This window comes from Dreissena polymorpha, chromosome 1, assembly GCF_020536995.1.
Source record: "Dreissena polymorpha isolate Duluth1 chromosome 1, UMN_Dpol_1.0, whole genome shotgun sequence".
NCBI classification, from domain to species: domain Eukaryota; kingdom Metazoa; phylum Mollusca; class Bivalvia; order Myida; family Dreissenidae; genus Dreissena; species Dreissena polymorpha.
In genome coordinates, this window is record NC_068355.1 from 36,678,487 (window position 1) to 36,693,763 (window position 15,277).

The 15,277-nt window shown below is 37.1% G+C and overlaps 2 protein-coding genes across 2 annotated transcripts in view; both read left to right on the forward strand.

The window, feature by feature from the left end:
- LOC127877004 (6-phosphofructo-2-kinase/fructose-2,6-bisphosphatase-like) overlaps positions 1–5,456 on the forward strand; it is a 370,857-nt gene extending 365,401 nt beyond the window's left edge. Inside the window, exon 15 of the transcript XR_008048196.1 lies at positions 4,916–5,456. The gene's annotated coding sequence lies outside the window, so the exon portion shown is untranslated. The remainder of the gene's footprint in view (positions 1–4,915) is intronic.
- On the forward strand, positions 585–14,438 carry LOC127867743 (uncharacterized). Its single transcript, XM_052409144.1, has 10 exons — positions 585–693; positions 2,470–2,576; positions 3,787–3,913; positions 4,183–4,187; positions 5,716–5,842; positions 7,035–7,160; positions 8,112–8,237; positions 9,195–9,320; positions 11,000–11,095; positions 11,698–14,438. The coding sequence occupies exons 1-10, from the start codon at positions 585–587 to the stop codon at positions 11,865–11,867; spliced, it is 1,119 nt and encodes a 372-aa protein (XP_052265104.1). The 3' UTR covers positions 11,868–14,438.
- The last annotated feature ends 839 nt before the right edge of the window (positions 14,439–15,277 follow it).

The following is a 15,277-nucleotide window of genomic DNA, read 5'->3' on the forward strand; positions in this document are numbered from 1 at the left end:
TTGACAGAGAGTGCTTTATTTCATACAGATAATGATGATGATGATGATGATGATGATGAGTTCCAAGAAGCTGGCTTTGAACCTTCCAGTTCTAAAAATGCCGAAAAGGACTCATCTACAGGCACATCTTGTTTCAAGAACAGACTAGAAAGTGCAAGTTTAAGGGATACGGCTGGTTTTATAATAAATGATCAGCTCTTTTGCGGGTTTTGTGGAGATTTGTTTGTGATTCCTTATCAGCTTACTTAAAAAATTACATTTTGGTGAATACCTCTATCTGTATTTAGTGTGTTTCTAGTGTGTGTGTGCCTCGTACCTCACAATGTGTGAACAGTTAATGTTATATTACACCTTTGGATTGCATTACTGAACTTTTTGATTACAATGATTAAATGCTGTGGCGTTTTTATCCTTATTATGTCGTACAACCGGTTGGTGGTCTCTGAAAAGGTAGTTACTTCAGTTATGACTTATGAACAATAATTTTGTGAACGCTTAAAAAAACATGTTTATCTGTTTGGAGGTGCAAAATCCAATTGATTCAATATACAATACATTGACATGAGATGTTTCTTTTCTGGAAGATGTTGACGGGCATTATTCTAGAAAAGAGCCATCATTCCAGTATGCTGAAAACATCCCCTCAAGCTCTCCTGGTCCTAAAAATGAGCACCAAAGGCCAAAGTGTCAGAGGTGGGTCTGATTATAATATTAATAAGGTCAAAGATCACGACAATTTGGCCTGATGAGCTGGCTTTGCAAACATTCAAGACTTTTCTGGTCATTATTTGCTCCATGTTTGTAAGTCATATATTTGTTTCCTTTACGATAGACTATGGATACCTCTGTATGTATGTGTTCAGTTGAGTACATAGCACTCTACTGTGTGTGTGTGTGTGTGTTTCTAGTACCTCACAGCGTTTCAAAATTTCCAGATATCAATCCTTTCAGTTAAAGATTTCAATACCTCTATCCGTATGTAATGTGCTTCTAGTGTGTGTTTGTGTGCCTTGTACCTCACAATGTCTTAACAGTAAATGTTATATTACAACTTTGAATTGCATTACTGCTTTTTTGGACCACAATAAGTAAATGCGGTGGGTATGAACCCAACTTAAGCCTTAAAACCAGTCTTGGCCTCTGACGTTGTTAATTCAGTTATTACTTATTTATGATAATTTTATTAACTGCATGCTTTAAAAAAAACGTTTGCAGGAGCAAAACCCAATTAATTACATAAAAAATACATTAACAAGGGATGTTTCTTTTTTTGCAGATAATGATTGAACTGATTCTAAAAATGAGCCATCCAGTATTGGTGAAATCGTCTCCTTCAAGCATTCCTGGTTTCAAAATCAGCATCAAGGCCAAAGAGTCAGAGGTGAGTCTGATTATTATAATAAATGAGATCAAAGATCACGATAATTTGGCCTGATGAGCTGGCTTTTCAGACCTTTAAGACATTTCGGGTCATTATTTCCTCCATGTCTTTGATTTATATTTGTGTTTTTTTTTACAATAGACTATGGATACCTCTGTCTGTATGTGTTCAGTTGAGTACATAGCATTCTACTGCGTGTGTGTGTGTGTGTGCCTGGTACCCTCACAGCGTTTCAAAATTTCCATATGTCAATTCTTATGCATTGCATATACATTACAGCAGTGTGTTTGTTAACCAGGGTCTCTGGCTGCTGTGGGTTTGAGTCCCACTGAATACAGAAAATAATGTAAAAATCTAGGGGTGTCTGCTTACTTGAGATGGTAGTGATAATCACTACCGGTATTCCCAGAAACAGAGGTTTTGTAAATACATATAAGATGTTTTGTTTATCAGTGAAATGCAGTGCAAGAGGTAAAAACTTAATGATAGGCAAATACAAATACTTTGTCACAGTTGACAATGAGTGCTTTATTTCATACAGATAATGATGATGATGATGATGATGAAGAAGCTGGCTTTGAACCATCGAGTTCTGACGGTGCGGAAATGGACTTGGCTACAGGCACATCTTGTTTCAAGAACAGACAAGAAAGGGCAAGCTTAAAGGGTAAGGCTGGTATTATAATAAATGACCAGCTCTCTTTTGGTTGTTGTGCAGATTTGTTTGTGATCCCTTACCAACTTACTTAAAGAATTACATTTGTTTAATACCTCTATCTGTATGTACTATGTTTCTAGTGTTTATGTGACTCGAACCTCACAATGTCTGTACCGTAAATGTTATATTAAACCTTGGATTGTATTAATGCACTTTTTTACCACAATAACTAAATCCTGTGGGTTTCAACCCTTATTAGGCTGTACAACCAGTTGGTGGCCTCTGAAAAGGTTGGTTAGTTCAGTTATGACTTATGAATGATATTTTTATGAATTGCTTGTTTAAAAAAAATGTAAAAACAGTTTGGAGGTGCAAAATCCAATTGATTCAAGATAAAATTCATTTACATGGGATGTTTCTTTTCTGGCAGATGACGATGGGAGTGTTTCTAGAAATGAGCCATCCAGTTGTGCTGAAAACAACTCCTCTTCAAGCTCTCCTGGTTCCAAAATGAGCACCAATAGCCAAAGTACAGAGGTGGGTTCTGAATATAATATTTAATGAGGTCAAAGATCACGATAATTTGGCCTGATGAGCTGGCTTTGCAGACCTTCAAGACATTTCTGGTCATATTTCCTCCATGTCTTTGATTCATATTTGTGTTACCTTTACAATAGACTATGGATACCTCTGTCTGTATGCATTCAGTGAGTAAATAGCATTCTACTGCGTGTGTGTGTTGCTGGTACCTCACAGCGTTTCAAAATTCCAGATATCAATCCTTTCAGTTAAAGATTTCAGTGAATACCTCTATCCGTATGTAATGTGCTTCTAATGTGTGTTTGTGTGCCTTGTACCTCACAATGTCTTTACAGTAAATGTTATATTACACCTTTTGATTGCATTACTGCATTTTGGACCACAATAAGTGAATGCGGTGGGTATGAACCCAACTTAAGCCTTAAAACCAGTATTGGCCTCTGAGGAGGTTGTTAATTCAGTTATTACTTATTTATGATAATGTTTATGTACTGCATGCTTTAAAAAAAACTGTTTCAGGAGCAAAACCTAATTTATGTCAGAAAAAATACATTAACAAGGGAAGTTTCTTTTTTGCAGATAAAGAATGAACTGATTCTAAAAATGAGCCATCCAGTATTGGTGAAAACGTCTCCTTCAAGCATTCCTGGTTCCAAAATCAGCATCAAAGGCCAAAGCGTCTGAGGTGAGTCTGATTATTATAATAAATGAGATCATAGGCCATGATAATTTGGCCTGATGAGCTGGCTTTTCAGACCTTTAAGACATTTCTGGTCATTACTTCCTCCATGTCATTATTCATATTTGTTTGTTTTTTACAATAGACTATGGATACCTCTGTCTGTATGCGTTCAGTTGAGTACATAGCATTCTACTGTTTGTGTGTGTGCCTGGTACCTCACAGCCTTTCAAAATTTCCACATGTCAATTCTTATACATTGCATATACATTACAGCAGTGTGTTTGTTAACCAGGGTCTCTTGCTGCTGTAGGTTTGAGTCCCACTGAATACAGAAAATTATGTAAAAATCTAGGGGTGTCTGCTTACTTAGATGGTAGTAATATAGCACTACCTGTATTCCCAGAAACAGAGGTAACGTAAATAGAGTGTTGGTTAATCAATGAAATGCAGTGCAAGAGGTAAAAAAATGAAAGGAAACTACAAATACTTTGTCACTGTTGACAGTGAGTGCTTTATTTCATACAGATAATGATGATGATGACGAAGAAGCTGGCATTGAACCTTCCAGTTCTAACTGCAGAAAATGGACTCAGCTACAAGCACATCTTGTTTCAAAAACAGACAAGAAAGGGCAAGCTTAAGGATAAGGCTGGTATGATAATAAATGACCAGCTCTCTTTTGGTTGTTGTGGATATTTATTTGTGATCCCTTAACAATGTACTTAAATAATTACATTTTGGTGATTACCTTTTTCTGTCTGTACTATGTTTCTAGTGTGTGTGTGTCTCGTACCTCACAATGTCTTTACAGTTAATGCTACATTGAACCTTTGGAATGCATCAATGTACTTTTTTACCACAACTAAATGCTGTGGGTTTGAACCCTTCTGAGTGTGTTCAAGCAGTTGTTGGCCTCTGAAGAGACTGTAAGTAAGGATATGACCTATGAATTATCATTTTGTGAATTGCTTGATAAAAAAAAGAAAACTGTTTTGATGAGTAAAACCCAATTAATGAAAGATAAAATATTTTATTCATAACAACCACCAAAAGCAAAAGCGTCAAAGGTGGGTCTTGTAATTATAATACATGTGCTCATAGACCTTGATAATATGGCCTTATGAGCTGACTTGGCAGACCATCAAGACATTTTTGGTCATTAATAACCTGTCGTTGTTTCATTTTTATGCCCCCCTACGTAGAAGAGGGGGTATATTGCTTTGCACATGTCGGTCGGCCTGTCGATCGGTCCGTCCACCAGGTGGTTTCCGGATGATAACTCAAAAACGCTTGGGGCTAGGATCATGAAACTTCATAGGTACATTGATCATGACTTGCAGATGACCCCTATTGATTTTAAGGTCAACTAGGTCAAAGGTCAAGGTCAACGGTGACCCGAAATAGTAAAATGGTTTCCGGATGATAAGTCAAGAACGCATACGCCTAGGATCATGAAACTTCATGGGTAGATTGATCATGACTCGCAGATGACCCCTATTGATTTTGAGGTCAACTAGGTCAAAGGTCAAGGTCACGGTGACCCGAAATAGTAAAATGGTTTCCGGATGATAACTCAAGAACGCATACGCCTAGGATCATGAAACTTATTTGGTAGATTGATCATGACTTGCAGATGACCCCTATTGATTTTGAGGTCACTAGGTCAAAGGTCAAGGTCACGGTGACCCGAAATAGTAAAATGGTTTTTGGATGATAACTCAAGAACGCATATGCCTAGGATCATGAAACTTCATAGGTAGATTGATCATGACTCGCAGATGACCCCTATTGATTTTGAGGTCACAAGGTTGAAGGTCAAGGTCACGGTGACCCGAAATAGTAAAATGATTTTCGGATGATAACTCAAGAACGCTTTTGCCTAGGATCATGACACTTCATAGGTACATTGATCGTGACTCGCAGATGACCACTATTGATTTTCAGGTCACTAGGTCAAAGGTCAAGGTCACAGTGACAAAAATCGTATTCACACAATGGCTGCCACTACAACGGACAGCCCGTATGGGGGGCATGCATGTTTTACAAACAGCCCTTGTTTTCCTTTACAATAGACTATTGATACCTCTGTTTGTATGTGTTCAGTGGAGTAAATAGCATTTTACTGTGTGTGTGTACCTTGTACCTCACAGTGTTTTAACATTTCCAATTATCAATCCTTATACCTTGCATATACCTGAGAGCATTACGTTCTTAACCAGGGTGTCTGGCTGCTGTGGGTTCAATTCCCACTGAATACAAGAAATCATGTAAAATGTAGGGTATATGCTTACTGAGATGGTAGTGATACAGCACTTCTGGTATGCCCAGAAACAGCGGTAATGTCAATAGCTTGTCTGTATATCAGTGGAATGCAATGCAAGAGGGTAAAGACAAGATAAAGTGCCAAAATTGAATGCTTGTCAAAGTGACGGGAGAATGCGTTATTTAATACAGGTAATGAAGGTTATGGTGACGAAGAAAGCTTGCTCTGAACCTTTAAGTTCTAACGCACTGTTAGAAAAAAGGACACATCTTCACGCACATCTGGTTACAAGTACAGAGAAGAAAGGGCATGTAAGGGGTAAGGCTTTTATTGTATTAAATGATCAGCTCTCATTGGATTGTTGTGGAGATTTGTTTGTCACCACTACCAACTTACATAAGTGTACATTTTGGTTAATACCTCTTTATGTATGTTCTGTGTTTCTAGTGCATGTGTGTGTGTGCCTTGTACCTCACAATGTCTGTTCAGTAAATTGTATATTACATCTTTGAACTGCACTTTGACAGCAATAACGAAATGCTGTGGGTTTGAACCCTTCTGAGTGTGTTTAACCAGTTGTTGGCCTCTGAAGAGATGGTTAGTTAGGATATATATTATGAATGATAATTTTGTGAACTGCTTGATTAAAAAAAATGAAAACTGTTTTGATGTGCAAAACCCAATTAATGAAAGATAAAATGCATTATTCATAACAACCACCAAAGGCGTGTCGGAGATGGGTCTGATTATTATTATACGTGTGCTCATAAACCTTGATAATTTGGCCTTATGAGCTGACTTGGTCTTCAAGACATTTTTAGCTCTGCTGTTTTTGAAGAAAACCCGAGGTATTGTCATAGCCAGCTCGTCCGCATCGAGTTAAACCTTAACATTTGCTCTAAAATCAAAGTGCTCAACCTTCAACTTTGAAATTTCATATGTAACTCCACATGAATGAGTTCTACACGCCACACCCATTTTGGGTCACTAGATCAAAGGTCAAGGTCCTGTGACGTCAAAAACAAAAATTAAAACCGAGCCGAGCATTGGCACCCGCTATGTGATGCTCTTGTTGGTCATAATAACCACCATGTTGTTGTTTCATATTTTTATTTCCTTTACAAGGACTATGGATACCTATGTCTGTATGTGTTCAGTTGAGTAAATAGCATTATACTGTGTGTGTGTGCCTTGTACCTCACAGCGTTTTAACATTTTCAGATATCAATCCTTATTCCTAGCATATACCTTAGAGCATTGTGTTCGTTAATCAAGGTGTCTGACTGCTGTGGGTTTGATTCCCACTGAATACAGTAAATCATGTAAAAATGTAGAACATATGTTTACTTAAGATGGTAGTGATATAGCACTTCTGGTATTCCCAGAAACAGCGGTAATTCAATAGCGTGTCTGTATATCAGTGGAATGCAATGCATGAGGTAAAGACAACATAAAATGTCAAAATTAAATGCTTGTTTCAAGTGATGGGAGAATGCTTTATTTAATACAGGTAATGAAGGTGGTGGTGACGAAGAAGCTTGCTCTGAACCTGTAAGTTCCAACGCACTGTTAGAAAAGGACACATCTTCACACACATCTGGTGTCAAGTACAGAGAAGAAAGGGCGAGCGTAAGGGGTAAGGCTGGTTTTGTATTAAATGATCAGCTCTCATTGAATTGTTGTGGAGATTTGTTTGTCACCACTACCAACTTACTTAAAGTTGACATTTTGGTGGATAACTATATGTATGTACTGGGTTTCTAGTGTGTTTGTTTGTTTATGCCTTGTACCTCACAATGTATGTTCAGTAAATTGTATATTACACCTTTCGACTGCACGTTTTTGACAACAATAACTAAATGCTGTGGGTTTGAACCCTTCTGAGTGTGTTCAACCAGTTGTTGGCTTCTGAAGAGATGGTACATGTAACTTCGGGAGTGACCTATGAATGATAATTTTGTGAACTCCTTGATTAAAAAAAAGAAAACTGTTTCGATGAGCAAAACCCAATAAATGAAAGATAATATACATTATTCATAACAACCACCAAAGGCTAAAGCGTCTGAGGTGGGTCTGATTATTATAATACGTGTGCTCATGGACCTTGATAATTTGGCCTTACGCTGGGTTTTGCAGACCTTCAAGACATTTTTGGTCATTAGTTCCTCCATATCGTTGATTCATATTTTTTATCTTTACAATAGACTATGGATACCTCTGTATGTGTTCAGTTGAGTAAATAGCATTCTACTGTGTGTGTGTGTGCCTTGTACCTCACAGCGTTTTTAACATTTCCAGATATCAATCCTTATACCTTGCATATACCTTAAAGCATTGTGTTTGTTAACCAGGTGTCTGGCTGCTGTGGGTTCGATTCCCACTGAAAAGAGTAAATCATGTAAAAATGTAGGGTATATGCTTACTGAGATGGTAGTGATACAGCACTTCTGATATTCCCAGAAACAGTGGTTATGTCAAGAGCTTGTCTGTATATCAATGAAATGTAATGCAAGAGCTAAAAAACAACATAAAATACCAAAATTAAATGGGTGTCACAAGTGACGGGAGAATGCTTTATTTAATACAGGTAATGAAGGTGGTGGTGACGAAGAAGCTTGCTCTGAACCTTTAAGTTCCAATGCACTGTTAGAAAAGGACACATCTTCACGCACATCTGGTTACAAGTACAGAGAAGAAAGGGCGAGCGTAAGGGGTAAGGCTGGTATTGTATTAAATGATAAGCTCTCATTGGATTGTTGTGGAGATTTGTTTGTCACCACTACCAACTTACTTTAAGTGTACATTTTGGTGGATACCTCTATATGTGTGTACTGGGTTTCTAGTGTGTTTTTTTGTTTATGCCTTGTACCTCACAATGTCTGTTCAGTAAATTCTATATTACACCTTTCGATAGCACGTTTTGACAACAATAACTAAATGCTGTGGGTTTGAACCCTTCTGAGTGTGTTCAACCAGTTGTTGGCTTCTGAAGAGATGGTACATGTAAGTTAGGGAGTGACCTATGAATGACATGTTGTGAACTGCTTGATTAAAAAAAAAAGAAAAACTGTTTCGATGAGCAAAACGCAATAAATGAAAGATAATATACATTATTCATAACAACCACCAAAGGCTAAAGCGTCTGAGGTGGGTCTGATTATTATAATACGTGTGCTCATGGACCTTGATAATTTGGCCTTAAGCGCTAGGTTTGCAGAACTTCAAGACATTTTGGTCATTAGTACCTCCATATCGTTGATTCATATTTTTTTATCTTTACAATAGGCTATGGATACCTCTGTCTGTATGTGTTCAGTTGAGTAAATAGCATTCTACTTGTGTTTGTGTGTGCCTTGTACCTCACAGCGTTTTAACATTTCCAGATATCAATCCTTATACCTTGCATATACCTTAAAGCATTGTGTTTGTTAACCAAGGTGTCTGGCTGCTGTGGGTTCGATTCCCACTGAAAAGAGTAAATCATGTAAAATGTAGGGTATATGCTTACTGAGATGGTAGTGATACAGCACTTCTGATATTTCCAGAAACAGTGGTTATGTCAATAGCTTGTCTTTATATCAATGTATTGCAATGCAAGAGGTAAAGACAACATAAATGCCAAAATTAAATGGGTGTCACAAGTGACGGGAGAATGCTTTATTTAATACAGGTAATGAAGGTGGTGGTGACGAAGAAGCTTGCTCTGAACCTTTAAGTTCCAATGCACTGTTAGAAAAGGACAAATCTTCACGCACATCTGGTTACAAGTACAGAGAAGAAAGGGCGAGCGTAAGGGGTAAGGCTGGTATTGTATTAAATGATCAGCTCTCATTGGATTGTTGTGGAGATTTGTCACCACTACCAACTTACATAAAGAGTGCATTTGGGTGGATACCTCTTATTAATGTACTGTGTTTCTAGTGCGTGTGTGTGTGCCTCGTACCTCACAATGTCTGTTCAGTAAATTGTATATTACACTTTTCGACTGCACGTTTTGACAACAATAACTAAAAAAGAGGCCCATGAGGGCCTGAATCGCTCTACTGCTTTAAAACACTGTCACTGTGACCTTGACCTTTGACCTAGCAACCTGAAAATCAATAGGGGTCATCAGCAAGTCATAATCAATGTACCTATGAAGTTCATGATCCTAGGCCTAAGCATTCTTGAGTTAACATCTGGAAACCATTTTACTATTTCGAGTCACTGTGACCTTGACCTTTGACCCAGTGACCTGAAAATCAATAGGGTTCGAGTCCTCATTAATATAAAGACACTGAGCAAGTTTGAAAAGAATGGGATGAAAACTGTGGACGTTATCGGATAAACAAAATTTTACTATTTCAAGTCACTGTGACCTTGACCTTTGACCCAGTGACTTGAAAATCAATAGGGTTTGAGTCCTCATTAACATAAAGACACTGAGCAAGTTTAAAAAGAATCGGATGAAAACTGTGGACTTTATCGGATGAACAAGTTTTTACTGTTTCGAGTCACTGTTACCTTGACCTTTGACCCAGTGACCTGAAAATCAATAGGGTTCGAGTCCTTATTAATATAAAGACACTGAGTAAGTTTCAAAAGAATCCGATAAAAACTGTGGACCTTTTTGGATAAACAAGTTTTTACTATTTCGAGTCACTGTGACCTTGACCTTTTACCCAGTGACCTGAAAATCAATAAGGTTTGAGTCCTCATTAATATAAAGACACTGAGTAAGTTTGAAAATAATCGCATGAAAACTGGACTTTATCGGATAAACAAGACAACGTCTAACACACACAGACACCATGCCATCCCATAAGCTCTTCTGCCTTTGGCAGTAGAGCTAAAAAATCAAAATGCTTCTACCTACAACTTTGAAACTTCATATGTAGCTGCACATTGATGAGTTCCACACTCCACGCCCATTTTTTGGTCACTAGATCAAATGTCAAGGTCACTGTGACCTCAATTTTTTTTTAACTGCACCCGCAGCCGAGCATTGGCGTCCGGTATGCGGTGCTCTTGTCTCAGGACCTTTAGTTAGACCCAAAGGTGAAGGTAAGGGTTGGCGATCTTAATTTCCTATGATATAACTTGGTCATTGTTTCAACATAATGGCCAATTTGGGAAGCATCCATTAGCACTACTGATATCCTTGTTGTCCCCTACAAGTGAAACCGGAGGGGACTTATGGTTTACGCTCCGTGTGTCAGTCTGTCTGTCCGTCACACTTTACTGGATCCTGCGATAACTTTAAAAGTTCTTCATATTTTTTCATGAAACTTGAAACATGGATAGAATGCAATATGGAGAGTATGCACGTCATTTCATTTGGTTCCTAGGTCAAGAATTCTGGTTGCTATGGCAACAAATTTATAAAAAAAAATCACTGACAATGGTGGAGTTTCACCGGTAGGGGACAATATTGCTTGGCAATCTCTTGTTATAAGATAGTGTAGGAAGATTATTTTTTAAATGAACCTCTTTCAGACCCTGAATCTTCTGACACAGACCATGATGTGCCAGTAAGACAACCACATGCAAAACCTGGGCCGTCCACAACTGTAACCATGTCGGGTCATCCCAGTAAGTAGGCTTTGTTTCAACAACAAAACGGTATTCCTGAAAGTCACAGTATAATGTTTTTGTTTAAAAATTCGTAATGAATGTACAATTAACACAGTAATTGAAATAAGCTCACTCTACTTTGACACAATTTAACTTTGCCAAGAAGCTTCATAGGTGTTCCTAGCTTATCTTTAAATCGTTACTTCAATCTTGCTCATAACTCAAAATCTGTAAGACATATCAAAATGAAACTTAATAAATGGATACATCTTAATGTGTGGACATTTATTACTAAGTAACTATTACTCAAAGTATCCGGTTATATTAAGCATAATTATTTTTTAGATGTCTTCAAGAGAATTGAGAAAATGTTCAAGTGATATCACTTCAGATCTTTTGTTTCAATAGAAAGTCACATTCTGAATAGTATATTGTGCAACTTTTCATTTGATTAATTACAAGCAGCATTTCAAATAAAAAGATCACCTTTAAATCATGGTTCATCTTCTGGAACAGTTTTGAGATGAACTTTTTTATAACTTATTATATTTCTGAGATGCTTGTTGGTGGTCATCATGGAACAGAAGAGGCAATTGAATATGATTTTATTACTTTTTCAGAGAGGCTTCAGAAACTCGGTGAAGACCAGAGTCATCTTTTGAAGACGCTGTTCAAAACGAATATTGTGTTGAGGAAGGAGCTTAAGCGTGAAGACTGTGAAAGAGTAATGCAAAAATATGAAATTCTACACGGATTGTCATGGAAAAAAATAAAAAAACACGATTCATAACTGGATTACTGCTGAAAAGTGAAAACAAAAATGATTTTATAGCTTTTTAGCCCACCTGCGCACAATGTTCTCATGGTGAGCTTTTGTGATCGCTTTTTGCCCGTTGTCCATCTTGCGGCATCAACATTTGCCTTGTTAATATTCTAGAGGTCACATTAATTGTCCGATCTTCATGAAATTTTATTTGACGATTTGTCCCAATGATATCTTGGAAAAGATTACAAATGGTTTCGGTTGGTTGAAAAACAATAATTTACACGCCATATACTCCATACTTAAATCAATATTGTTATATGCAAAGCAGCAATGCTTAAAAGAAATAATACAAAATTGGGAGGGGGCATTACTCATATGAAAACAAGATGGTGGTATTTGTTATAAACACGTGTAAAACAGTTGGATTTTTCTGGCCAAAGACAACTATTCATACGACCAACTTCTTAATTTTTGCATAGCTCATCATATTGATTTCCATTCAGATTTACTTCAGAAAAAATCTATTTCATATCTCTGATGCCAGAGCTATACATATGTTTATAAGAAGAGTAAATCTGAGATCCGTTTTCATTTATGATATTTGAAATGGCATGTTTAGACGAAGATTCTCTACAATTTTCTACATAAATATATATATATATTTTTTGTAAAAATGGTTTCGGTTGGTTGAAAAACAGTAATTTACACGCCATATACTCCATACTTAAATCAATATTGTTATATGCAAAGCAGCAATGCTTAAAAGAAATAATACAAAATTGGGAGGGGGCATTACTCGTATGAAAACAAGATGGTGGTATTTGTTATAAACACGTGTAAAACAGTTGGATTTTTTCTGGCTGAAGATAACTATTCATACGACCAAATTCTTAATTTTTGCAAAGCTCGTCAAATTGATTTCCATTGTAGAATTTACTTTAGTTCGGAGTTGCGAACCGAATTGACCATGTTTTTGTTAGCAAGTAACACTGTACAACAAGGTCTATTTTTTCTCCACTCTCAATAAACATGTTTTACTTACTCTGCAATAGTTTATGAGTTACTAAATTCCTTTGAAACATTGGACCATTTTCTTTATTAACAGATCATACTTGCACAATTGTTGTTATGTTTTCTTTATGGTTAAGGCATTGTGACATGTATATTAATTTGATTTTTATGCCCCCCGATAGAGGGCATATAGTGATCGGACCGTCCGTCTGTCTGTCTGTCTTTCCGTCACACTTTGCGTTTAGGTTTCGCATTTAGGTTTAAAAAAATGCTCATAACTTCTATGTCCCTTCAGATAGCAACTTGATATTTGGCATGCATGTGTATCTCGTGGAGCTGCACATTTTGAGTGGTAAAAGGTCAAGGTCATCCTTCAATGTCAATGGTCAAATATATCACTTCAAAGCAGCGCAGAAGGGGCATTGTGTTTACGACAAACACATCTCTTGTTTTCAGATGATATTGTCTGAACTTGACATTAGTTCTATGTGTGATGATTAAAGCATTGTGTCATGTATGAAGATATTTTGCTTAAATGTTTTCATGTTGTGGTATTCACTCTTCTATATACTTTGTGTCAGAAGAAATTAAGTCTTTGATTTTTATAATATACAATTGTAATTATATTTTTTCCTGATGATATTCTGAACTTGACATTTGTTCTAGGTGGGAGGGTTAAGGCATTGTTTCATGTATGAATATATTTTGCTTAAACGTTTTTATGTTGTGGTATTGACTCTTCTATATAATTTGTGTCTGAAGAAAGTAAGTGCTTGATTTTCATAATATACATCTATAATTTGATTTTTTATACGCCCGTTTTTCAAAACGGGACGTATTATAGTTTCACCCTTGGCGGGCGGGTGGACGCCGCCGGTGGGTGGACGGGCGGTTTCCACAGCAGTTTCTGCTCTCTATTTCAAATAGTTTTCATCTGATCTTCACCAAACTTGGTCAGAAGTTGTATCTAGACAATATCTAGGTTAAGTTTGAATATGGGTCATGTCGAGTCAAAAACTAGGTCGCGGGGTCACTTAGTGCATTTCAGGATTAAGTATGGTTTCCGCTCTCTAACTGAAGAAGTTTTCATCCGATCTTCACCAAATTTGGTCAGAAAGTGTATCTAGACAATATTTAGGTCAAGTTCGAATATGGTTTATGCTGGGTCAAATACTAGGTCACGGGATAACCAAGTGCATTTCAAGGATTTAGCATGGTGTCCGCTCTCTTAATTGAAGTAGTTTTTTTTGTGTACATGATATTTAGGTAAAGTTCAAATATGGGTCATGCCGGGTCAAAAACTAGGTCATGAAGTCACTTAGTGCATTTCAAGCATTTAGCATGGTGTCTGCTCTCTAATTGAAGTAGTTTTGATCCGATCTTCACCAAATTTGGTCAGAAGTTGTGTCTAGATGATGTCCAAAACCTTCAAAAGGGCGTATCCTATGACAGTTTGGCACTCTTGTTTCCAGATGATATTGTCTGAACTTGACATTGTTCGAAGTGTAAATACATTTTGAAACTACTTTTTGTCATAAAAATGTTTGGGAGTATTTTTTGGAGGAATAAACTGTTTTAAATCGACGTTTCTTGTGGATTATATTTATAGATATTAATATCTTTAAACTAATATTCATGAGTTAGTCCGTACACACATTAGAATACGCATTAAAAAGCACAAAATACTGTCGAATGAAATTGAAAAAGGCCTAAATAAACAAAAAGATGGTTTAGCGTAACGCAACTGACCCACGAAAAATTGCTGCGAACCAATTTTCGGGGGCCTTCCTGGATTAAATTTTGAGGCTATACACTTGAGGCAAAATAACAAAAAAAATTGGACCGATCGACACACCTCCAAAAGTCTTCTTTGTGATACACCAAATTTGTTAATTGAATTAGGCATAATTTGATTAAGGTATACATCTGTGTGATGAAGAATACGTAATAAAAACATTGTTTGATGGTACCTCTAAATGATAACCTGATACATGTGTGCTCTGTGTGGGACATCCCGAGGTATTCACCTCACAATGTATGTAGAATACTCGTATCTTAAAATGCAAAATATTGAAAAATACAATTGATGCATGGGTTTAAGTTACCAAAACTGTTGCCTGTCTATATTTATCATTCAAATATTTCATCAAATAGGGGTAGACCTCGGTGTGTTGGTACGGAACAAAGGACCTCTCCATGTGATATAAACCGGTGTGTGTGTGTGTGTGTGTGTGTGTGTGTGTGTGTGTGTGTGTGTGTGTGTGTGTGTGTGTGTGTGTGTGTGTGTGTGTGTGTGTGTGTGTGTGTGTGTGTGTGTGTGTGTGTGTGTGTGTGTGTGTGTGTGTGTGTGTGTGTGTGTGTGTGTGTGTGTGTGTGTGTGTGTGTGTGTGTGTGTGTGTGTGTGTGTGTGTGTGTGTGTGTGT

What these genes read in the sequence shown, in the direction of transcription:
- LOC127867743 (XM_052409144.1), top strand. Translation starts at nt 585, where the DNA reads ATGTTGACGGGCATTATTCTAGAAAAGAGCCATCATTCCAGTATGCTG. An exon ending in AGAAAGGGCGAGCGTAAGGG is followed by an intron (nt 9,321 to 10,999) that starts GTAAGGCTGGTA and finishes AACCTCTTTCAG; the next exon opens with ACCCTGAATCTTCTGACACA. An exon ending in AACCATGTCGGGTCATCCCA is followed by an intron (nt 11,096 to 11,697) that starts GTAAGTAGGCTT and finishes TTACTTTTTCAG; the next exon opens with AGAGGCTTCAGAAACTCGGT.